Source organism: Meriones unguiculatus, chromosome 3, assembly GCF_030254825.1.
Source record: "Meriones unguiculatus strain TT.TT164.6M chromosome 3, Bangor_MerUng_6.1, whole genome shotgun sequence".
NCBI lineage: Eukaryota > Metazoa > Chordata > Mammalia > Rodentia > Muridae > Meriones > Meriones unguiculatus.
The window spans coordinates 105,411-128,274 of record NC_083351.1 but is presented as its reverse complement, the minus strand read 5'-3'; the positions used below and the strand labels follow the sequence as shown (position 1 = coordinate 128,274).

Below are 22,864 nucleotides of genomic sequence, written 5' to 3'. Positions count from 1 at the left end.
GCTTCGGCAAAGAGCATCTCCCACTGTCACTTACCTGTCAAACCACCACAGCTTCCCTTGTTCATTCTTGGTGTGAACCTAGGGTCTACCATTGCCTTTTCAGGTCCCTATGGTGCCCACAGATGTGTTGGCTGCAATACTGGTGTTTATCATAGTAATAGAAACTGGTACCGGAATTGTGGTATACTGCTGTAATAGACCTGATCTCATGTTTTTGAGAGGATTGTGGAAGAACTTCTAGAATAGCCGTTGTGTTTTCAGAACTCAATGAGCTGTTGTGGAAACTTAGAGATAATGCTGAGAGTAGTGCAGATGATGGAGGCCTGTCAAGTCATATTTTGAATTAAGAATTTGTTGGTCTGGTCAGTTGGGACTAAAGAATTGGGCGTGATTAACTAGAGACCAGCACCACTGGAGTAAAACCTTTGCTTTTCTGAGCTAATAAATGCTGGTCAGCTGGGACTGGAGAATCAGCTATGATTAACAACAGACCAACACCACTGAGGCAGAATCTTCTGGAAAATGTATCTCAGGATCAGCACATGGAGGCTATGGTCCAGAGACAGCCAATGCTATATCTTATGCTGGTAATGAGGAAGAGTCTCCAAGGGGGTATTGGTTTTGAAGGCATGAGGAAAGGGGTCAGGGAGAACAGTAAAGGCTTGGCACTGTGTGGGAGGGCTGGAGTCCTTGAAGAGAGCTCATGAGAGGCTATTAGTAAAAGAACAGCCCAGTTGCAGCAGAAAACTCTGGCATTTTTGAGATGCCAGTACCCTGGGATGCCCACCAAAGATAACAGGCTGGAGTGAAGCTGGTGTGCTGTGGATGGCAGGCCTGAGAGGTAGAGCTAGCTGCTCAGGCCCTCTGGAGCCCATGAGTGGCCCTGAAGTCAGGCACTGAACTCAACACTCTTCAAGTTTGGTTTTGCTTTAATTCGATTGTGGCTGTACTCTGGTTCTTCTTGAAGTAAGAAAATATTAAACTTATTTTATAGAAGTCCACAGTTGAGACACTTGGAGTTTTTAAGAATTTTTTAAGTTTTACAGGGATTTTGGAGTTTTAGCGACTTTGGATATTTAGAGATTGAACTTTTAAAGACTGTGAGACTTTTCTAAGTTTGAATGTTTTATATTCAAACTTACAAACTTAGAGGCCAGAAGAGAACATCCAGTCATCTGGAGCTGTAGTAACAGGTGGCTGTAAGCCCTCTGATATGGGTGCTGGACACAACTCCAGTCCTCCGGAAGAACAGCAAATACTCATAACCACTGAGCCATCTTTCCACCTACCCCTATTTGTTTGTTTGTTTTAAACAGGGTCTCATTATGTAGCTCTGGATGTCCTGGAACTTACTTTGCAGACCAGGCTAGCCTTGAACTCTCAGAACTCTGCCTGCCCTTGTCTCCTAAAGGCTGGGGTTGTTTGAGTGTTTCTGTTCCCTGAGCACATGTACACCACATGCAGGCCTGCATGGCAGAAGAGTGCAGTCGATCATCTGAACCCGGAGTTACGGAAGACTGTGAGCCACCGTCTGGGTGCTGGGAACCGAACCCTGGTCCTGTGCAAGAGCAGCAAATGCTCTTAACTTCCTCACCCTCAACCCCTTTTTGGGGGACATGTTTTTATTATATAGCCCTGAATGGCCTGAAACAATATATTACAGACCAGGCTGGCCTTGAACCAGCAAAGATCTGCCTACCTCTGGCTCTGTGAGGTGTTTGGAATCAGAGGTATACGGCTCCAACTTTTGAATAAAGAGAGGTATACAATACAGGTTCCCAGTCTTAAGAGAGTGAAGACACTAGTGGACTTTACATCTGGAATGACCCTTAACCTGCTGACCACCTCCCTTGCACAATAAGCATAATGAACATAGATTCTCCCCACCCCTCATACTTGAGGCTCCTCCTGTAATTGTTAACCTCTCATAGTCCTGCTACCAGCTTCAGATCTTACATCCCCACAGTCATGGAGAGTAAATTCCTTGCTGTTATATCTTTCTCTCTTAGAAATCACTTAGGGCCTGGGGAAGCAAGAGCTGGAGAGATGACTCAGCAGTTAATGCTGGATGCTTCCAGAAAACCCAGGTTCAATCCAGCACCCACATGGCAGCTTACAATTATCTGTAACTCCTGTTCCAGGGATTCTGACACCCTCACACAGGCATACATGAAGGCAAAGCACCAATGCACATTAAAAAAAAAAAAAAAAAAAAAAAGGCCAGGCATGGTAGTACACGCCTTTAATCCCATCACTCAGAGAGAGAAGCATCTTTGTGAGTTTGAGGCCAACCTGGCCTACAAAACCAGTTCCAGGACAGCCAACTCTATTACACAGAGACACCTTGTCTCGAAAAAACAAAACAAAACCAAAAATGGAAGAAAAAAAAAAATCACCTGGAGTCATGTCACACTCAAAGAAACCTGCAAATTCACCAACCATAGTGAGATTTCTTAGAGAACATCTCCTTTCTTAGCCTTCTAGACTAGCTTTTCCTTCTAGTCTCCTTTACTTCCCAGCACACTATGAATACGTATGTACTCTCCAACCCTTGCCTCCAACCTGCTCACTACCTTCTGAAGCCTGTACCCCACCTTGCCATACCTCAGGGTCCCTCCTCATGAAGTCGTTTTCCCGGCAGTCTAGCCTAGATGTACTACCCGACTTGCCCAATACTCCTGTCTAAACAGCAGGGCACTGACTCATGTTGTTCTTGGCAGAGGGACCTCGGGCCTATTGTATTCTGGTAGGGGCTGAGCCAAACTTCAGTTCTCTAACTTGCAAAAGATTAAGACAGTCAAGTGCCCTGATCTATACTGCAACCTGATGCTCTTAGCACTTGCTATAGTAGTGGCCTTTCTGCCCATTCTGAGTTTCTGACACTGGCTGCAATGCCGAGGACACTTGATGAGGGAACAGGACTGTGATTATTCACAGACTCATGGATTTATAGGCTCCTGAGTGAGCGTACAACTATTTTTTGTTTGTTGTTATATGTTTTGAGATAAGTTCTCATTGTTCAGCCATAGCTGGCCTGGAATTTGCTATTTAGTTCAGGCTGGCCTCAAATTCAAAGATCTGCCTGTCTTTATCTCCTGAGATTAAAAATGTATGTCACCATGTCTAGCTATATAGGTTTGTTTCAGTTATTATTATTATTAGTATTTTGTGTGTGTGTGTGTGTGTGTATACACCTTTGCCCCATGTGATAAAAGAACAACTTTATGGAGTTGTTTCTGTCCACTTCAGGCTGTCAGGATTGCATGACAAGCACTTTTACCCGTTGAGTCATTTCACTGGCCTCCAGTTTTTTGTTTGTTTTTTTGTGATAGTGGTTTGAATAAGAATGAAGAACAACCAGCCAGCCAGTGGAGGTGGTGCATGCCTGTAATTTCAGCACTCAGGAAGGCAGAGGCAGGCAGATCTTTGTGAGTCCAAGCCAGCCTGGTCTACAAAGTGATTCCAGGACAGCTAAGGCTACACAGAGAAACACTCTCGAAAAACCAAAAAAAAAAAAAAAAAAAGAAAAGAAAAGAAAAGAAAAGAAAAGCCAGAGAATGAAGAATGACCACCACAGGCACATAAATTTGAATGTTTAGTTGTCAGGGACAGGAACTGTCTGAGAAGAATTGGAAGGTGTGGCCTTGTTGGAAGAAGTGTATCATATCACTGGAAATGGAATTTGAGGGTTCATAAGCCTAAGGCAAGCCCAGTGCCTCTCTCTTCCTAATGTCTGAGTCCAGATGTAAAACTCTCAGCTACCTCTCCAGCACGTCTGCCTACATGCCACCATACTCCCCACCATGATGATGGACTAAACTTCTGAAACCGTAAGCCAGCCCCAATTAATTGCTTTTTCTTGTAAAAGTTGCTCTGGCTGGGTGCTGGTATGGCACACGTTTAATCCCAGCACCCGGAGGCAGATCTCTGAATTCCAGGCAAGCCTGGTCTGCAGAGCAAATAGGCCCGTAGAGAGTGGCACTATTAGGACGTATGGTCTTGCTGGAGTTGGAGGTATGTCACTAGGGCAGGTTTTGAGGTCTCAGAGGTTTAAGCCCAGGCCTAGTGTGACTGCCTCTTCCTACTTCCTGTGTATTAAGATATAGAACTCTTAGCTCTTTCTCCAATACCCTGTTTGTCTGCATGCCACCATGCTTCCTGCCATGATGATAATGGACTCTGAAACTGTAAGTCAGTCCCGATTAAATGTTTTTCTTTATAAGAGTTGCTGTGGTCATGGTGTTTCTTCATAGCAATAGAAACCCTAACTAAGACATCTCTTATAGCAATAGAAACCCTAAGACACTGTGGTCATAGTGTCTTTTCACAGCAACAGAACACTGACTAAGGCAGATTTTACTAACACAAATTCAGAATAGCATACTTTTAAATATAAGTCACAAGGAACCACTGAGCCAACTGTACAACCTTTTTTTCTTACTGTTCTTAGGGGGAGCCTCAATATCTTTCAGAGTTTCTACTAATACATTTTTGGAGATGCCAGTGATTGTTTATAATTTCCTTCTCAGGGCTTCCTAGTGTCTCCCACCGTACACATCTGAGCCAGATAAAGGGGCTGCCTGCCTACTATTTTGGCTCATCTATTTCCACCAAGCCAGTCTCATCCCATTCACCTGGTTTTATCCCCAGTGCAACCACTATCTTTCTTCCTTAGAGTCAGATTCGTGTGTGAAACAGAGATACACTGCAGCTTTGTCATCCAAGGACAGTTCTTTTTGAGTTAGCTTTCGCTCCCCTGCCCTGTTTCCAGCAGTGTGCATGTTCAACACAGAAGGCATCTCAGCCAAAATGAGCCAATTCCTAGTTCAGATTCTACTTTCTCCACCCAGAAACAGGAGAGCTTAAAGTTTGTGTCTCATGAATCTGAGCAAGAAACCACCAGGCCGGTAAGTACAAACATGGTCTCTGTTTTAAGGTTTTCAGACTTTATTTCATGGTATTTGACATGGACACATACTGGAGTTAGTAACAAGACACCATGCAGCTCCCTCCAGCCTTGGACCACCAAAGCAGGAAGAAGGTCAGGCTCTTCCCACCCCAGATTTGTCTAGTCTGTCTCCCCAGATGATTGTGCTGGATATTAACAACAGGGAGCGGAGAAACAGATGGTTGCTGCAGTTTAAGGCATTTTTGACTCTATAGACATCTCTGCCACTCCTTTGGCTGGATACTGGACAGAAACTGTCACTCAGACAAGGATGACCACTATTACAATGGACCAACTGAGTGTTGTCCTCACATTAGACCAATTAAGGGTTGCTGTGAGTTAAAACAGGAATGACCACACTTCCACATCAGAAATCCAGTAAAGTCAATGCTTAAAGAATATGGTTAGGAGTCTGGCTTAGATATCCTGTGAGAGACAAACGCAGCTGGCTGCTCAGGCAGATAAGCAGCAGAGGTCAACCACATTCCATAGTGACCCACTTCCTCTTAGGGGCTCCTGAATGGTCTGGTGTTTGGAGAAAGGCTGACTGTGTCCAGGGTGGCTGGGTAGGTGGATAAGGCCAGCTGAGGGTCAGTCAGGATAACTTAGATGGTGCCTGGCTTTTGTTTCTAGCCCCTTGGGACAGGCAGACACATTTGGGGAAATAAAATGATGCCCCAATATTTTCAATTTTTCTAAATCACAGTATTGGCACAGGGAGCACTAGGGGTCCAGGCTAGCCTGGGTGAGGCTGGTCCTCAGCACTTGTAGGAGAGCAGCTCAAGTGGGAACCTCCAAAGGACCCAATGGTACTTGCTGCAATGAAGGGCCCCTTCAACTCCAACAGCCCCCTCCTACTCAGGGACACAGTTCTCATCCAATAACAAATTAATAACACGTGAACAGGGCTTGCCAATGGGCCAGGAGACCCAAAGGACTAATACAAATGGACAGGTAGGGAGGGACATACAGTGCAAGGGGCTGAGGCATGACACCTTAGGTAGAGGAGTGTGTCCTAAGGCTGCCTTCAAAACCCAGGGCTCTAGGGTGCCATGGTCTACATAAGAGTCCCTCAGCACCACTTTGTCTTTGCAGCACAGCTGCCTGGACGGAAGGGGGGCCAGGCCAGCAGTCCTTCTGGCCATCGTGCAGGCAAGAAAATCATATAAAAATGCAACAAGTTTACAAAAATAGAAAATAATTACAGTAGGAGGGTGGTAGCTCTGGTGGCAGCTCAGGGAGTGGGGCAGGGCCTTAGCTCTGGTTTGGTAACAGCGTCCTCCAGCAGGTGCAGCTGCCGATGGCCCACTACCACGTCACGCAGACAGCCCACAAAACCTGTGCCATAGGCCTTGGGTAGAGCCTGGCCCACAGGAAGCTTCTGCAGACCTCCTACAGAACAGACAGCAGATCAGCAGGCAGTGACACCAACATATGGGGCCCACCAGCACCTGAATACCAGCGGGTGTGCTACACATGTGCACATATTCCTGTGGCCTAAGATCTTGAGGGCTAAGGAAGAAGAGGGTGCTGTCCTGCCCTGCCCATCTGCTATCCAGATGGGGCAGCTTCAGGTGTCAGCTCTAGGATAGTCTATCCATCAGATAGTTTGAGACCCTTCCTCTGGCCAGCTCCAAACACTCACCAAGCCACAGGGCTCCATCTGTGTCCAGTTGTGTGGAACCCAACGGAGAAGAGCCAGTCACAGGGGCTTCATTGCCCACCTGAAGGGAACCTTCCCTCTGCTCCCTAGGGGATAGGTAGAACAAAGCTGTCAAGAACTTCCTCCCTACCTCTTCTAGGACCTAGGCCCCACAATTCCTCATGTGCCTTGTAGGTACTACACCCTGGGAATACTATATGTTATCCTGGGGGCCAGTGATGATTGTTTCTCTTGTGTCTTCTTGCTGCTTCCTCTTCCCTTTTTCACTAACAGACCTTGACTCAGGCTGCTAGTGACCATGAGTGACTGGGTATGACCCAGGTAATAAGCTCTGCTGCTACCTACTACTGTTCTCAATGGGCTCCACTGACCTGTGAGCCCTGACTTGAAGCCAGCGGTTGGTGTTGACCTTCACAGTGGAGCGCAGCACAACTGGCTGGGAACCTAGGTCATAGCTCAGCTGCAGGTGTCCATCCACAATGGCCAGAGCCATGTAGTCTGCACGTTCTGTGGCCTTGCCGATCCACAGCACTAGCCCCTGAGTGGCCTCAGTGCGTAAGCTCAGTTCAAAGTGGTTGCTCTGTAGTGCCTTCTCACTGGAAAATGAAAGGATGGTTCAAGGGTCTCCAGGTTGGTAGGTAATGGAGTTGGGTAGGGGTGGGTGTTGTTACAGCACGAAAGCTTGAGCAGCTACCATAGAGACCAGAAGCTGGTGATCAGACCCAAGCATCTGGGTGGGCAGGGGCAACACCAACAGTGGAACAAAGGAGAGATGGTCAATAGATAGAGCTGATCAAAGAAGTGGCAGACAAGAGGCAGGCACATGGCAAGGTAATGTGCAGATTTCTCGGGTACTGCCATGTGCTTACCTGAAAAGCGCCCGGGAATCCAGACTTTCAGGGCTTAGAAGCAGGAAGAGAGGGAAGCAGTAAGCAGGAGACAAGACAGGCTGAATGCAGGCCAAAATCCCCTTTGTCAGAATGTGCAGATGAGAGGAAGAGCAAGCATAACTCCAGAGTATCAATGCCCTTCCCACAAAGGGCTTTTGGCAGTGAACCCTATAACACATATGTTGGGGATCTGCCCTGGTGGGTAGTTCAAGGAGGCACTGGTGATATGGAATGGCTCTTCTGATGGCAGCAACCCTGGAGATGCCCTAGCACATACATGACCTTGTCAGTATACACACACACACCTGCATACGTGTACACACATCTACACAAATTGCATGTTGCATGCACATATGGGCATATGTAGATATAACACATACACATATACCCACAAATCAGATACACACCTAAGTACATACCTACACACAGAAACACGTATACATAAGCACAAATCACACTTGCAATGGAACCTCAGTGGTGTGGGTGATGGCCCTTGGCAGGTGTATCCTGGGTAGAGGACTGACCACTTCCAAGGTAGGAAGCTGAGCCTGACAGTATATAAACAGGCCCCAACCCCATCCTGCATCCAGGGTAGAGATTCCTTCTTTAGTAGGGCTCAAGACTGTAATGCTAGGAGCAAAGCATGGACATGAGTGAGTGCTAAGGTATGAGCAGAGCCGAGGGCCTACTTACGCTGGGATCTCATTGGTCAGCTCGCTTGCAAACAAAAAGACAGAGATAGTGAGAATGAAGGGGGGAGGGCAGATTCCAGGCCTTCCCTCCTGGCCAGAGAGGGATAAGGAAAATCTACACCCATACTCTGCATGGCATGCACGGACAGGACCAGACAAGACAGCCGAGGGGAGAGGGAGTGTCTGGCTCCTGACTGCATGTTACCTCTCAATCACGGCATTGAGGTATTCGATGTAGGTCCGCCCATCAAAGGCCAGGGTTTCTAGGTCCCCCACTGACTTCTCAACTAGCCCTGGGAGACAGATGGGATGAAATGGGCCTCAGGTGAGATCTCCAGGTCACGTCAAGTCTCAGCCCTGGGCTGACAGTGCTCACCCTTCTCGCAGTGCAGCCCCAAGAAGCCCCCGGGACACTGGCATTCATAAGTGGCTTCCCTCGGGACACAGGAGCCCCCATTAAGGCAGGGGTTGCCCGAGGCCTGGGCACAAGGGTGGTCTGCAAAGGGTGAGACATCCACTGCTCGCAACACATGCTCCTGAGTCAGCAGCTGGTGGCCTCTCAGAGAAACCTGAGGAGAGACGAGACAGCAGCTTAGTCACACTGCTATCCTCTCTGAAGAGACACCCTCACCTGGGACAGAGTACCCACATATAATGGCCCTTCTCCACCCTGCTTGGTGTCTGACCCCATACCAGCTGAATGGCACCGTTGAAGCCAGAGGACACTGCAGCCCCTCGGGCCAGCTTGCTGAAGTCAGGAGCTCCTCCAACATAGAGGGGCTCCTTGAGGTTGAGCATGGTGTGTGGCACCTATGGGAGGCACGGAGGAAAAGGTCACCTATGATAGCACTGAGCCAGGCCAATACGCCCAGTTGTTTAATGACCCATATCCACCCCTCACTATCTAGGAGGCAGCATTAATCACATAGAAATGGCAGACATGGGCCTTAGTGGGAAAGGGCTACTCTAGGAATGGGTACAAGAGATGATAAGTTGAATTGGGTAAGAAGCCAACAACAATACCTTGCGGGATTTCTGACATCCGGAGAGCAGGTGGGGGGTTTGCAGAGCAAGAGCCAGAGAGCAGTGGGGGCAAAAAGGAGACAGACCGAAGCACGGGGCAGAGAAAACAGTTCTGTGAGAGGTGGCTATCAGGGTCTATGAAGCCCCCAGGGAAGAGGAAGGGAAGTGGTGGGAATAGGGTAGGGGAGGTCTTCCTGGAACTTCCTCATGCCCTGGACACTCACCGGAGACTCCCCTAGCACACGGGGCCCATCACCCACTCGAAGGGCACCCTTTCGGCCATTTCGTTCCAGGAATACCCTGATCCAGGTACCCAGGGCTATGGGCTCCTTGCTCCTGCAAAAAGGTATAAGTAGGCTCTGGGCTCTGCTCACCCCAAATGACACTGTCATATACCCCTGGCATATACACTGTCATCCCAAACTCAGGGTAGTCTTTCAGGTCCTTATTTTCTGTGCAAAATGTCTAGAGCCCTGGTTAATCCCCAGTCTAGCTCCCATATGCCCACCTGATGATTGCAGCCCCCTTGCCAAGGTCATAGCGGAACTCCAAGTGCTGGTTATGCAGGGCCAGGGATACAAAGTCCCCCTTGCCATCTGTCTTTTGCCCATTGTAGAGGAGTAAGCCACTTGGCCCACGAGCCAAGAACACCATCTCCAGTGCCATCTTCTCCCTGGGATCATGTGGGGTTGTGGGAATATGTCATTGTCTCCCCATCAGGCTGGCTCCCTTCCCTTAATCCTCCTGTTCTACTAACCCTAGGTCTCTCTCGAAGGTGTGCAAGCCTTTTAGTTCCAGGTAGGAGAAGCCATTAAAGTCAGCCAGGAAGGGCCGGGAGCCAGCAGTGTCCAGGACTATGAAGGGCCAAACAAATGTCAAACAGAATTGCAGGCCCTGGTTCTCTACTACTATCTCTAAAGAGAAAATACAACCCTAACTAGATACACACCAGACAACCCAGAGGTTCTTTGGCCCTACCTGTCTGGCAGAAGGTACCACTGCGTCCCAGAGGGCACTCACACTTGGCCCCGCCCCTAGAAAGCACACGGCAGGGGGCTGCCCCATGGCAGGGGTTCGGCTGGCAGGGACTTTTTTCATCTGCACAAGTCGGGCCTGAGGGGAGATCAGGTAGGGGTTCCAGGAAACATGAGACTCTTCCCACAATACCTAGATTCCTTCCCAGTCACCAGGCTAGTTCTCACCAAAGCGGCCAGGTGGGCACTGACAGAGGAACATGCCAGCCTCCAGTGCCTGGCACAGGGCCCCACCATGGCAGGGGCTAGGCAAGCAGGGATGGTCTCCACATTCTCCCACACCAGAGCTCTGGACCACAGCCCCCTGCCAGTTGCTAAGCTCCAGCTGCTGGTTGTTGATGTCCAGCATGCGAATGCATCCTTTCAGGCCGATACCCACAGAGGTCCGATCAAGCACCCTGATACCAGGAGGGGTCAGAGTCAGAGGCATCCTCTCACAATCAGTTGAATTACTAACATGGCCCATAAACTAGGGCTAGGGATCAAGGGTGCCCCTGTTGTGTTCACAGGGTGGCCAGTTCAATAACAAGACAGAATCAAATGATGGGGATGAGGTTCAAGGTCCTGGGTTGAAGGTCAGGGATAGCCATCTTCAGAGGTTCCACCAAAGTCATGCTACCACAGATAGCACAGCAAAAAGGGTCAGAGGCTGGGTTGAGGTCAAAGTTACAGCTGCCACCCACACCCATTCCTCTATTACCCATCATTTGTTACCCAGCGTCAGAGACCAGGGCCCAGCTAGTCCCAGCCTATTCTTGCTTACATGGCAACCTGTTCTTCTGGGACACCACCCACATAGAGGTTCATGTCCAAGTTGAGTCCATCCGTGCCGCTGGGACTTTCACCCACAACAGGAGTCTCGCCATCCACAGAAAGTGTGCCCTGCCGCCAATGCCGTGACAGTTCTAGGCGATGCCACCGTCCTGGTTGCACTGGCACTAAGCTGGTTAGCACTGCAGGCCCTGAGCCTGTGTCGAACCTAGACATGGTAGCAGGTGCTTAGGAGGTTGGTCCAGGCCTACCACAAACCAGGCCTACCTCACCTCACCCATGGCCCATCACAGTCTTTACCCCTTAGCTTCAGAAGGTCTGGTTGCTCTCTGCCACCATACAGTCCATCTGACCTACACAAGCCATGCCCATGTACTACCCCATCCCCAATGCCCACCTGAACTGTACATGTCCATCCAGCAGAGCCAGAGCCAGGAAGTCCTTGCCACGCGTATTGCCATTATAGAGCAGCAATCCCTCGGTCCCCAGTGTTCGGAATTCTAGTGCCAGACGCAGCGTGTGATAGGCCCGGAGGGTGGGGAAGACCAAGAAGGAGTGGCCCTCAAAAGCCGGCACAGCAGGGAGTCGTACTGCAGGAAACCAAACAGACAGATCTGAGGTAGAGAAGTGCCTGAGACCCTGCTACAACCTCTGGCTAAATCCCCAAACCCTCCAGCATTGAGTCACCTTACCTTCCTCACAGACAGTGCCACCCCTGCCTGCAGTGCAGCTGCAGGTGAAGCCCTTGCCCGAATCCTGGTCCTGGCAGGTACCTCCATGGAGGCAAGGTTGGGAATCACAGGGCTTTGGGGTCTGAGGACGGTCAATGCTGGGGGCAGTGGTGGGTGGCCGGCGTGTAGTTGGTGGTGCTGTAGTTCTGCCAACAGGCCGGCTGGTGTGACTGGGGTAGGCTCGTAGGGTGACAGAAGAGGCGGGCAGTCGGCTCACAGTGGTGGCTCTGGCTGTGGCCACAGAAGCTGTAGCTCCTGTTGCAGCTCCCGTAAAGAAAGTGGGAAACCAGTCTGCAGGGAAGGGTAACCATTAGGTATGCAAGGCACAGGGTATACAAAATATTCTTGAGGTATGGAGGCTAGGGAACGGAGGACAGGCAAGATGAGGCCTAACCTGGCACTCACCAAAGTCCAAGAATCGCACATGCTCCTGCAGAGGCCTCCTCACAGCCAGGGCCCATGGCCTAGATACCTGGATCTGTCGGAGCAGAGCCCGGCTCACATCCAGGGCCTGGAAGGCTGTGACTGGAGAGGAGGGTCCTAAGTCTGACCTGGCCCCACGTAGGCCAGACCCATCATCTCCCATGAGGGGCACAGGGGCTTACTAGGGTCGAAGTGAACATCCACAATGGCACGGACTGACTTGCCAGGCCCCAGTTCCCGTAGATGGACACTCCAGAAGTCCTTCTTAACATCTGAATTCCGGAATAGGTCGTCCAGCTGTGGGCAGGTAAGGAAGGGGTTAGGGCACAAGGTACTGTCTAAACTCAGTTAAGATTGATTCGCTTGAGTCAGTCTTTTGGGTCTATCCTAAACGGACACTCCACAAAACCTCATACCGTGCTTTCAATGCTCCTTGCAGTCTCCCCAAACAACTCGGACTTGGGGTCAGCCATCTCAGGTGTGTAGAACAGTTCCTGTCCCTCGACTCCCTCAAGCTCCAGCACGCCCTGGAATGCCTTGGTAGCTGTGGGGGAGGGGCAGTGAGGCCCTGCCAATGCCATCTAGCCTCCTAGGCAGCCACAGAAGCAAGACCCACAGCAAGCCATGTGGGGTGCAGGGCAGGGGATGTTAGTCAGATGATCATGGAGTTAGTAAGTGGGAACCCCAGGGTAGGGCTGGCGTCAGTTACCAGGCAATTCCTAGGAGCAGGTGCCCCAAGCTGGCTTGCAAGGAGAAAGATGGGTTAGGTATAGGGTCCTCGGCACACATGCAATTCAATGGCTGAGACCAGAGTGCATGTGTGTGCCAAATCTCTAAACCCCTACACACTTAAGTGCGAGAGCCAGAGTACCATAACTTTATACCAACCTGCTGCCACAGAGTGAAGACAGTATTCCTGACATGTCTACGCTGTTCCTCAAGTTTATCCCTTTCCCTGCTGTCTACTTACCAGGACAGTTGGAGCCTTCTGAGTCCAGTGAAGGTGTCTTGCCATCTGAGCAGCAGCCCAAAGGTGAGTTGTAGCAGGAAGCCCTCTCGATGGGTGGCCCATGGGTCACCACAATGCTGCCCACAGGGGGCTCAAGTCCTGGGGAAATGTAGTCTAAGCATAGCCCTGGGTAGGAGCCACTCTTGGGCTCTGCCCCCACATCACCCTCAGACCTGCCCACATGTCCCTGAGGCCCTGCTCACCCCCAGACCCGCCCCCACTGGCCTCCTCATCTCCACTCAGCTCCTCATCGCCACTCCCATCGCTGCTGCCCGATTCGCTGAAGATTGATGCGGCAAGACTGGTTACATCAGAGGGTGCTGTTGGAGGGACAGTCAGCACAGGCCATGCCGTGCTCCTGGGGGTGCTGACTGTGGTCTGAGGTGATGTGGGTAGTGGAGTGGGCCAATCATGAGCGGTACTGCTAGGAGCCAGAGGAAAGCTGTTGTGGGGGAACGGAGGAGCCTTGCTCAGGACATGCCTTGGAGTGGTCATGGATGCAGATGTTGGAGAAGCCCCAGGAACAACAATCTCTGTAAAAAGGATGTTAGAGGCTCGAGTCAGGACAGGATCAGGGTTCTTCTGCTTTGTTCTAGGTGGTTGATCCAGGTCCTTACCTTGGCATGGGCCAACACTCTGAGTGGAGATGTCCAGACCCTGGCGGCAGGCAATGGTCTTCAGCTGGCATTCATTGCCATATGTGATACCATCTGAGCCACAGACCTGGGATACAGGGAAAGAATGCTTGGGAAAAGGCCTCCTTACCCCTATCACTCTCTACTTACTTCACTCCTTACCTTGGTAGAGTTAGCCTCTGGACATGTGAGAGTTGGGCAGACACAGTGGGCAAAACCAGCCTCCTCTATGCAGGAGGCACCAAATTCACAGTGTAGCTCCGCACAAGTCATAGGTGTCATGGAATCTGGGGTGGGCATAAAAATCCCGACCAACTCAGTTACTCCCAGCCTCAGCACATGGAGTCCAAATGTCAGCAGCAGCCCTTGCCCTCACCTGCTTCACAGCCAGCATGGCCCAGGGCTTGACCATCTGGACACCGCCCACACTTGGGACCAGCCACACCAGGCCTACAGGAACACAGTCCAGTCATCTGCTCACAGTCATCTCTCACGGCACCCCGAGGGTCACAGCTACAGGCTGGGGGAGTGGGAGAAAAGAATCTATGGTTTGTACCTGCATAGGTTTGCCTACCTGCCCCAGAGCCCTACCAGGTATTGCTCAGACCAAGACATGAGTAGTGATGGGGTGGCCAGGCAGGAGTGCTTGGAGCCCCATTACTCACGAGTACAACCACTATGTCCATCAGTGACGATGCCACGGAAGTTCCAAAAGCCAGGCTCACAGCGATCACACCTGAGGCCTCCCACACCTGGTCGGCAGGAGCACTGGCCTGTGGCTGGGTCACAAGTGCCACTGTAGGAACCATGTGGGTTGCAAAGGCAAGTGCCTACAGAGGAGAAAGTGCCAGTCATGGGAGCTGCACAGCTCTACTAGACCATGGTCAGGGCTGGGTTCAGGTACTCACTGGGACAGCCAGCCAAGCCCACACCCTGAGCAGCAGTGACATTGTCCTGGCAGCATCCATATGGAGTTTGAGCACAGTGTGGGAGGGCCATAGGCAGAAGTGGAGCCAAAGTAGGGCCTGAGGAGAGGTGCACAGAAACTCATATTTGACATAGTGCTAGTTGTTTATTCTAAGCCCAATATATCACATATAAAGATATATAGTAAATGCAGAACCCAAAACCCACAAAACATACAATGCCACATACACAGGGACAAACATCCACATAGTACTGGAGCCACAGACGACATACCCACAGATTAAATGTACACAAACATATGATGACACTCTTACATGCATTCACTCACATTCCTACAAAACATTACTTATTCCTCTACAGGGACATCTGTGTACATGCACAAACAGATATAACAGCACAATTTCTTTTCTTTCTTTCTTTCTTTCTTTTTTCCAAGACAGCTTCTCTGTGTAGCCCTGGAACTGGCTCTGTAGGCTGGCCTTAAACTCAAAGATCCACCTGCCTCTGAGATTAAAGGCATGTACCACCACACCCAGCCTATCATAAAAAAAAAAAAAAAAAAAAAATCACTTCTACAAGAGTGAAAGTACCTAGTGGCTGGCCCTCATGTTCCTTGTTGCCTCTAAATGCAAACATGATCTGGCTCATAGAAAGTGAGCGTTTGGGCACACCTTTAATTCTAGCACTCAAGAGGCAGAAGCAGGAGGATCTATGAGTTCGAGACCAGACTGGTCTACTCCACATAGCTAGTTTCAGAAAACCTTGCCTCAAAAGAAATAAAAGAACAACAACAACAACAAAAAAGCAAAATAAATAAATAAATAAATAAAATATAAAAAAAGACAAAGCTACCGTCATCATCATCAACAATAAGAAGAAGAACAAATACACAGAACATGCCACCACATGCTGGATGAGCTCTGTACAGCCACTCACCACGGCAGGCTCCCTGAGCAGCAACATATAGTTCTTGCTGTGATTCACACCTAGCCTTCTTCAGCTCACACTCAGTGCCATAGGTGATCCCATCTGAGCCACACACCTGGAGTAGTAGAGGTCAATGTGGGCATCTTGATCCCCTCCTCAGTACATCCACCCTGGAGCCATGGAAAAGTTGGGGTACTTACTGGGCTTCTAAGGACACTCTGGCAGCTAAAGTCACAGACACATGGTCCATCTTCTGAGTCCTCATCCCAGACACCACCATGCTGCCGACATAGCTCCTGTTCACATGCATTGTCTTCCCCAGAACCAGAGCCCCCTGAGCCACACTCAGCTGCAGGAAAAGAGAGCAGTCACCATGAGGTCTCCCTCAGAGACTGGGATTTAGGGGCTCACACCAGTTACTGAGCTTACCCTGCTCACATGGCCCTGCATGGGCCTCCTCAATTTGTACCTGCTGTTGACAGGCAGCTTCTCGTAGCTCACAGGCACTGAGGTAGGTAACACCATCACTGCCACACACAGGGCCAAGTGGAGGGTGCTCACAACGAGGACATACACACTGTCCAGCTGAGCACACAGCCCCAAAGGTGCAAACTGTGTCTCCACAGGTCTCTACAGGAGATGGTAAGAAGCGGGAATCAGCATAATTTCCTAACTGAGGGAATCATGGGAGCCTATCCCTTCTGGTCCCACTCACGGCAGTGTCCAGCTGAGGCCACATGTAGGCTGATCTGGTGTGTACAGGCATGGACATGGAGCTCGCATTCACTAGCATACGTGTGCCCATCAGAACCACATACAGGCTGGGCTGAGGCCACACATTCAGAGGGGCACACACAGCGTCCAGTTTCCACCTCGCACAGGGATCCAAAACGGCACTGCCCACATTGGTCTGGGGAGGAAGCTCCATTACCATGTTGACCAGAAACCTCCTCCCAACCCAACCCACTTGCCCACCACTGACCACAGGGTCCTCTGCGGGCCACTCGGATTTCCCGCCCAAGGGCACAGGCCATGGATTCCAGCTCGCACACACTGCCATAAGTGACACCATCATTGCCGCACACAGGATCATAGATTCCTGAGCACACCCGCTGGCACTCGCACACAGCTTTTCCATTCTTCACTGTGCATGTTGCTCCAAATGAACACTGCACTCCATGGCACGGGGATGGGGTCTGGTCTGGGGAGGATGTGGTACTCAGTCCATATTCTCCTCCAGCTGTGGACAAAGCCCACTCCCATGCAATAGCCCCTCTCCAGGGTGGGAATGGTGGAGAAAAAGCTGGATGCACAGGACACAGCAGAGAAAGGGACAGACACACAACAGTGGTGGGTGGGGACACACGAGTATCTGACTGCCCGTAGCAGGTCCCTGACCCTGGACCACCAGCAGCCCTGGGATATCATGCACACGGGGGTTGAAACTTTCCCCTTGTGGATAGGAAAACTCTATACCCCACAATCACAGACTACACAAGGAATAAGGTGTCTGTCAACTTGCTCAGAGGACCAGAAGGCCAGGCAGTAGCAAGCCACTCCCCCCAGCCGCGCCGGGGGCAGACCTCGGGCTGTGGGCTCCTGGCGGGCAGGCGCAGCACCTCATCCTGCCAGCAGGTCAGGCTGGAAGACACAAGAGTCGGAGCCGAGAGGGAAGGAAGGACCAAGAAGTAACAGACAGATGCAGAAAGAAAGATGGATAGCAGACTGACCAAGACAGACAGCAGAGGCAGGCAGGGCCATAGAGGCCCACAGCCCCAAAGGGCACCTGCTGGCCACTGCCCCATTTCCTCCACCCTCTCACCTGGTCCCTAAAATCCCAAGTTACAATCTACCTCTATGAGGCTTGGGACTACACTGTGTTCCTAGGGCAAGGAAACTCCAGCATCACATCCATTCCTGCCCACCCAAAGTAGTGTGTGCCCCCTGCAGTACAGAGACTGATGACAATGAACCAGAGGACCTGCTGGGGTAGCAAGGCCAAGTGCAAACTGCCTTTGTTTCATTTTCCAGGCTACCCAGTTCCCCTTCTCACAGCTTCCACATACCAGCACCCACCCCAAGTGACCCCGGCCCAGGACCCCAGGAGATATATGACAAGAAATGGAGATGGTATGTGATAGGGACAAGGAATGATGCAAGACCAGCTATTACTCTCAGCTGAATCCCAGGCTGCTCACCACACGGGCCCTGGTGCTTTGGAGGAATGGCCTGCTGTTGTCGACACTCAGCCTGCTGGCGCCAACAGTCATTGTCATATGTGCGCCCATCCTGGGCACACACAGGCCTGTAAGCCCCATCACAGGTGACACGATCACAGGAGCAGCGAGGACGGCCACGGCGGGACAGGCATACAGAGTTGAACTGGCAGGTCTCCAGGCACTGGTCTGGGAGCAGGCAAGGAGATCAGACAGGCAGGGTATCACACCAATGTCTACCATGTACAGGGTACTCGTGGGCACCTGGAATAGTGAGTGGGGATACAAGGTATGCAGGAATGGGGTCCAATGAGCCATGATGGCAGGGCTGGATCCATCCTCTAGGAGCACCAACCTCGAGTTTGGCATTGGCCAGAGCGCACTTTCTGGAGAAGCAGGCCACGGGTTGCACCAATTCGGCTCATGGCACAGTCATTTTCGTAGGTGACCCCATCATCTCCACAGACTGGTGTGTGCTGGGCAGGGCAGTTCTCTGGTCGCAGAAGCATTTCTGGGTGCCGTGTACGTGGATTCACACGGCAGATGTGATTTAGGTCTAATGTGCTGCCCTGGCAGGGGTCTAGGGTTGGAGAATAGAAATCAGGGGCTGTTGTCAGTGCACATTAAAGAGCCACGTACGAGAGAAGCCACAGAGAATACTTGCTTACCACAAGGACCATTGAACTTCTTGAAGATGTGCTCCTGGCGAGCACAGGCATGACGCAGCAGCTGGCATTCATTAGGGTAGTCAATACCATCACTGCCACACACAGTGCCCTCAGGGGCCCCAAAGCAGGTGGTTGGACACAGGCATGAGGCAGTCTGTCCATCAGCAGAGGGTGCACAGGTGCTACCGAAACTGCACGTCACATTGGCACAGGGGTCCCGGGACCCTATGGGTGGTGCAAGTGGGGTCATGCTAATTGTCCACTGGGCCCCCCACCCACCCACACTCACTTACCACATGGCCCTTGGCGAAGTAAGCGAATGCGCCGTTGCTGGCTGCACTGTGCACGCTGTAGCTCGCACTCATTGCTATAGGTAGAAGCATCCGAGCCACACACAGGAGCCACCATGGCAGGGCAGACATTCTTCTTGCACACACAGGAGGCCCGGCCTGGATCCTCAACACTGGGTTCACACACAGCACCAAAGCCACATAACATTCCCCTGCATACTGAGTTTAGACCAGAGAAAGGGTATTCAGATACAGGCTACCAGGAATCTGTTTCTAGGTCCACACACACATAAGCCCTTGCATAACATTCTGTTTGTGCCTGAATTTCATGGGGAGATCCATGAAATTATATGACTAAGCTCAAACCTAAACACATAAGCACCTACATCCTACAACTGACACAATGCATATGTGTTGCAAACAGCAATATCCAGAGGAAGAGCCAGGTATTGTTCACTAAGTCCACAAGTAGACATTGCTATATTTAAATTTTAGATACCCAATGGGGAAGCTTTCCTAAGCATAGCATTGGGGCTGACACCCTCTGAGATAAACCTTGAGTTGGGTGGGCCCCTAAGGATATACAGTTACTTAGATCTACTAAATGTTTAATTGGGTGTAATTATCATCACCTCATTTCTGGCTAATAAATAAGCCAGAAGAAGTCTTGGACATTTCCTAGGAGGGCAGGGAGCACTAGGGGCTAGAGCTATCCACTGCCATAGCAATGGTCTACCCAGCCTCCTAACCTTGTTTGTTTGTCTGGGTAGCCTTGCCACTGAAGAAGTCCAAAATTATAAAAACATCTACCTGCCTTACATATAACCTGTTTGTGTTTACTCTCCTCAGCTCCTAGAACCAGGTGCTCCCACACTGCCTTAAGGTACCCTTCCCTTTCTATAAATGGAGACACTAAATACCTACTCCCAGAACTATGGGTTCACTACTAGACTGGGCAGAGCATAAAATAGTAGGATTGTTAGCACCAACACCTTCCCTGTCGTGGCTCAAAACAAATATATTGTGTCCACCAGTGGTCTTTCTTCCTGCCTGGTCAACACCCCTCTCCCATTCAGCATTCTCTCTCCCAGTCATATAACCCTCACATTTGGCCTTCTCTTACCCAACCCTCTGAAGGTCTCGTACCAAATTCAACAAGCACTTTCTGAGGCCAAGCTGATGCTTGCTGGCTACACTCTTTGGCTGTTGACCAAAGTGTCCCCTAGGTCAAATTTTTGGGTCTGCACCCTAGTACCCAGTTCTTTGGCTGACTAATGGTGTCTATGCTTCTTGGGTCCCTCAATTTGATTACCTGGCCTAGCCAACCTCCCCCAGGTCTCAAACCCACAACCAAAGAAGCTATTCATTCCTTCACCTATTAATACCCACACATCTAAGCCAGTATAGCTCTACAAGTCTAAGATTCTGTCTCAACAAAACAACAACAAAAGACCTGTACTGAAGTTCTGTGGCAAATTCAAGGTTTAGAAAACCTGGACCCATCCTGGCTCTGTCCCTGGTTTGGCAATCAAGTTACTTATTAAGAGTTAACTTGTGCCTGGCAAGGTGGCTGTATGGGTAAAGGCACTCACTATCAAGCCTAACCACCTGAGTTTGATTCTCAAGACCCACACAGTAGGAGAGAACTGATTCCAACATGTTGCCTCTGATCTCCACATGTTGTATCATGGTATGTGTGAACATGCACACATACACACACACAAATAAATGCTTGGAAAAGAAAGAGAAAGAGAGAAACTTGGGAACTATTTATCACCTCTAGTAAACTCTTGCCTTACACACTCACATCATTAAACTGATGAAGAATGATCCTTTAAACCATGGTGATCCCTGTTTTAACAAAGTTTACATATATCCCTTCCCCACAGACCCATGAGATCACAAAAGCTCAAGGCAAAAATCTTTCTTTCTTTGTTTTTTGAGACACAGTTTCTCTGTATAGTCTTGGCTGTCCTGGAATTCACTCTGTAGAACACTCTGAGATCTGCCTGCCTCTGCCTCCCAAGTGCTGAGATTAAATATGTTCACCACCACTGCCATACTATCTATGTAACCAAGGGCTGCTTCCTAGAAAGAGAACAGGGTCTGTTCTCAAAATGACACCCACAACCTTAATCCTAGGATTTCCTGATATCTCCACAACCCATATCCTGGTCAAAACAGAAACCATGGCTGGGCAATGTGGAATGCAACTTAAATCCCAGCACTTGGGAGGGATAGGCAGAACAACCTCTGTGAGTTTGAGGCCAGCCTGGTCTACATAGTGAGTTCTAGGACAGCCAAAGGCTATATAGAGACTATTTCAACCCCTAGTTCCCAAACAAAAAAAAAATCCCAGAACCCATGACTTTGTCCCACATGAGATAACTCTAAACATGAATTTTATTAAACTAGTCAGGTGCCCAGGCAACAGAATTGATAGGGTAGTAGGTTCCAAGAACAGAGCTGGGAACTACCCCACTTGCTGTGAGGAGCCAGGCTGGGTTAGCAGAGATACAGTCTATGCCCAGTCTTTGCTTTTTTTTTTTTTTTGTAACACCGTCAGTTCCTCTTCTCTTTATCATTAACTTAGTTACAGAAGCCTACACACTAGCAGGCCTTCTGGGAGTGTTGGCCCAGCCCACAACGCCATGAAAAAGGTTAACCTGTCCTTTTCATCATTTGCTTCCTCCCTGACCTCAGGGGCAGACCTAGGCCCTCCAGCCCTCAGACAGCTGTCACTAGCTTTACTAGGCCCTCCCCCCAACTACCCAGCCCACTTTCCCTTTGGTGTTTCTGTCGTTTCCAGCCCCACCCTTTCCTGAACAGGGAAAAAGACAAAGAAAAGGAATCCCTCTACAAACAGACTGACTTCAGTGCTCCAGCCAAACGTAATCTCCCAGATTGTAGGTTCTAAGACTGGTCTTGCCCAGGAGTATTGGCCAGCACCTAAAGACCCCTGTGAACTCCCTGGAAGGGATCCAAACTCCCTTGTCCAGCCTCCTAATCCAAATACACCTGGTGTACACACTACAAAACAGCCCCAATCCTGGATAACCCTGACCATTTTCACCCTATTATCAGTGTACCAACCACCTGCCCCAACCACCACACTCACCATCAGGAGGCATAGGAGGCGCTGCTGTGAAGTGGATTCCAGGTTTGTCTAGAGGGGAAAAAAAGTTAGGCCCCTTTGAGCAGGTACTTTGCCACTTATATCCATTCCTCAAGAGGCCAGTTACAATCAGCAAGGCTAGAGGCAGGACAGACAGAGAAGGCCCTGGCCTTTTCTCTGCCCCTCCAACTTCATAGCCTGTTTTCTTCTCCAACTGTTTTCTCGGTTAAGTCCAAAACTGTCCCTGCTCCCAATCCCAGCACTGATTCACCCTTGCCAATTCTCACAGTTTTCTGGAGCTCAGAATGAAGGTGTGCACCATTAGGAACCAAAGAATAGGTCATAACAGGCCCAGGAATCTAATGTGACCTATCCAATACCCAGAAGGAAAAGGTGCCCCATTCCACAACAACCCCTGGATTGATATGACTCTGCCTGCCCTGAAATCCTTGGTAACTGAGATGAGAAACTCAATGAGCAGAACAGAGGTACACCCAGCAGCCACGTACAGTTGCTGAGGAAAAGCAGCACTGCCAAGCCCAACGTGGAAGTAGCCAACAGGATCAAGCAGATGTTGCAGGGGATCATGAAGTACCGAACCAGCATGGAGGCACCAGGCTGCTGCCTGAGTCTGTGTTCCAGTGGCAGAGGAGGCATGATACAGCTTCAGCCCACTTCCTGGGTGTGGGGGTTCTCATGGAGTGCCCTTAGGCCTCTTCGGAGCTACTCCCCCCATGCTGGGTGCCCTGGAGCAGCAGATGGCAGCTGTGATCTCAAAGTTTAGCCAGTTATGGCTGGGGAAGCACCAGGCCCTCCCCAGACCTCCAGGCTCATGGTAGAAGATAAGCAGAATTCTCTCCAAGTAGAAATCCCAAATGTGAGCTCAGAAGCAGGCAAAGGAT

At 50.2% G+C, this 22,864-nt stretch overlaps 1 protein-coding gene across 7 annotated transcripts in view; it reads right to left on the bottom strand.

Annotated features, from left to right (window-relative positions):
- Window positions 1-4,929: 4,929 nt before the first annotated feature.
- The window catches only part of Agrn (agrin), a 29,847-nt gene continuing 11,912 nt past the window's right edge, over window positions 4,930-22,864 (bottom strand). The window contains exons 1-38 of one of the 7 annotated variants that reach the window (XM_021656199.2): window positions 22,472-22,774; window positions 21,966-22,013; window positions 18,851-19,066; window positions 18,558-18,782; window positions 18,245-18,469; window positions 17,872-18,078; window positions 16,656-16,874; window positions 16,389-16,583; window positions 16,103-16,303; window positions 15,874-16,022; window positions 15,683-15,788; window positions 14,728-14,844; window positions 14,485-14,649; window positions 14,196-14,339; window positions 13,982-14,106; window positions 13,802-13,907; window positions 13,388-13,717; window positions 13,146-13,283; window positions 12,592-12,719; window positions 12,358-12,472; window positions 12,158-12,277; window positions 11,714-12,043; window positions 11,419-11,611; window positions 11,014-11,229; window positions 10,419-10,648; window positions 10,195-10,329; window positions 9,974-10,070; window positions 9,725-9,889; window positions 9,441-9,552; window positions 9,217-9,228; window positions 8,887-9,003; window positions 8,570-8,762; window positions 8,399-8,486; window positions 8,195-8,218; window positions 7,481-7,513; window positions 6,983-7,207; window positions 6,594-6,697; window positions 4,930-6,340 (exon numbers count right to left, since the gene is read on the bottom strand). In XM_021656199.2, coding sequence (XP_021511874.1) covers window positions 6,183-6,340; window positions 6,594-6,697; window positions 6,983-7,207; window positions 7,481-7,513; window positions 8,195-8,218; window positions 8,399-8,486; window positions 8,570-8,762; window positions 8,887-9,003; window positions 9,217-9,228; window positions 9,441-9,552; window positions 9,725-9,889; window positions 9,974-10,070; window positions 10,195-10,329; window positions 10,419-10,648; window positions 11,014-11,229; window positions 11,419-11,611; window positions 11,714-12,043; window positions 12,158-12,277; window positions 12,358-12,472; window positions 12,592-12,719; window positions 13,146-13,283; window positions 13,388-13,717; window positions 13,802-13,907; window positions 13,982-14,106; window positions 14,196-14,339; window positions 14,485-14,649; window positions 14,728-14,844; window positions 15,683-15,788; window positions 15,874-16,022; window positions 16,103-16,303; window positions 16,389-16,583; window positions 16,656-16,874; window positions 17,872-18,078; window positions 18,245-18,469; window positions 18,558-18,782; window positions 18,851-19,066; window positions 21,966-22,013; window positions 22,472-22,619 — 5,859 coding nt within the window. In that variant the 5' untranslated portion in view covers window positions 22,620-22,774 and the 3' untranslated portion in view covers window positions 4,930-6,182. Of the gene's footprint in view, window positions 6,341-6,593; window positions 6,698-6,982; window positions 7,208-7,480; window positions 7,514-8,194; window positions 8,219-8,398; window positions 8,487-8,569; window positions 8,763-8,886; window positions 9,004-9,216; window positions 9,229-9,440; window positions 9,553-9,724; window positions 9,890-9,973; window positions 10,071-10,194; window positions 10,330-10,418; window positions 10,649-11,013; window positions 11,230-11,418; window positions 11,612-11,713; window positions 12,044-12,157; window positions 12,278-12,357; window positions 12,473-12,591; window positions 12,720-13,145; window positions 13,284-13,387; window positions 13,718-13,801; window positions 13,908-13,981; window positions 14,107-14,195; window positions 14,340-14,484; window positions 14,650-14,727; window positions 14,845-15,682; window positions 15,789-15,873; window positions 16,023-16,102; window positions 16,304-16,388; window positions 16,584-16,655; window positions 16,875-17,871; window positions 18,079-18,244; window positions 18,470-18,557; window positions 18,783-18,850; window positions 19,067-21,965; window positions 22,014-22,471; window positions 22,775-22,864 lie in introns of those variants that run through there. The other 6 variants (XM_021656167.2, XM_060378870.1, XM_021656177.2 and 3 more) reach the window with 6 other exon arrangements.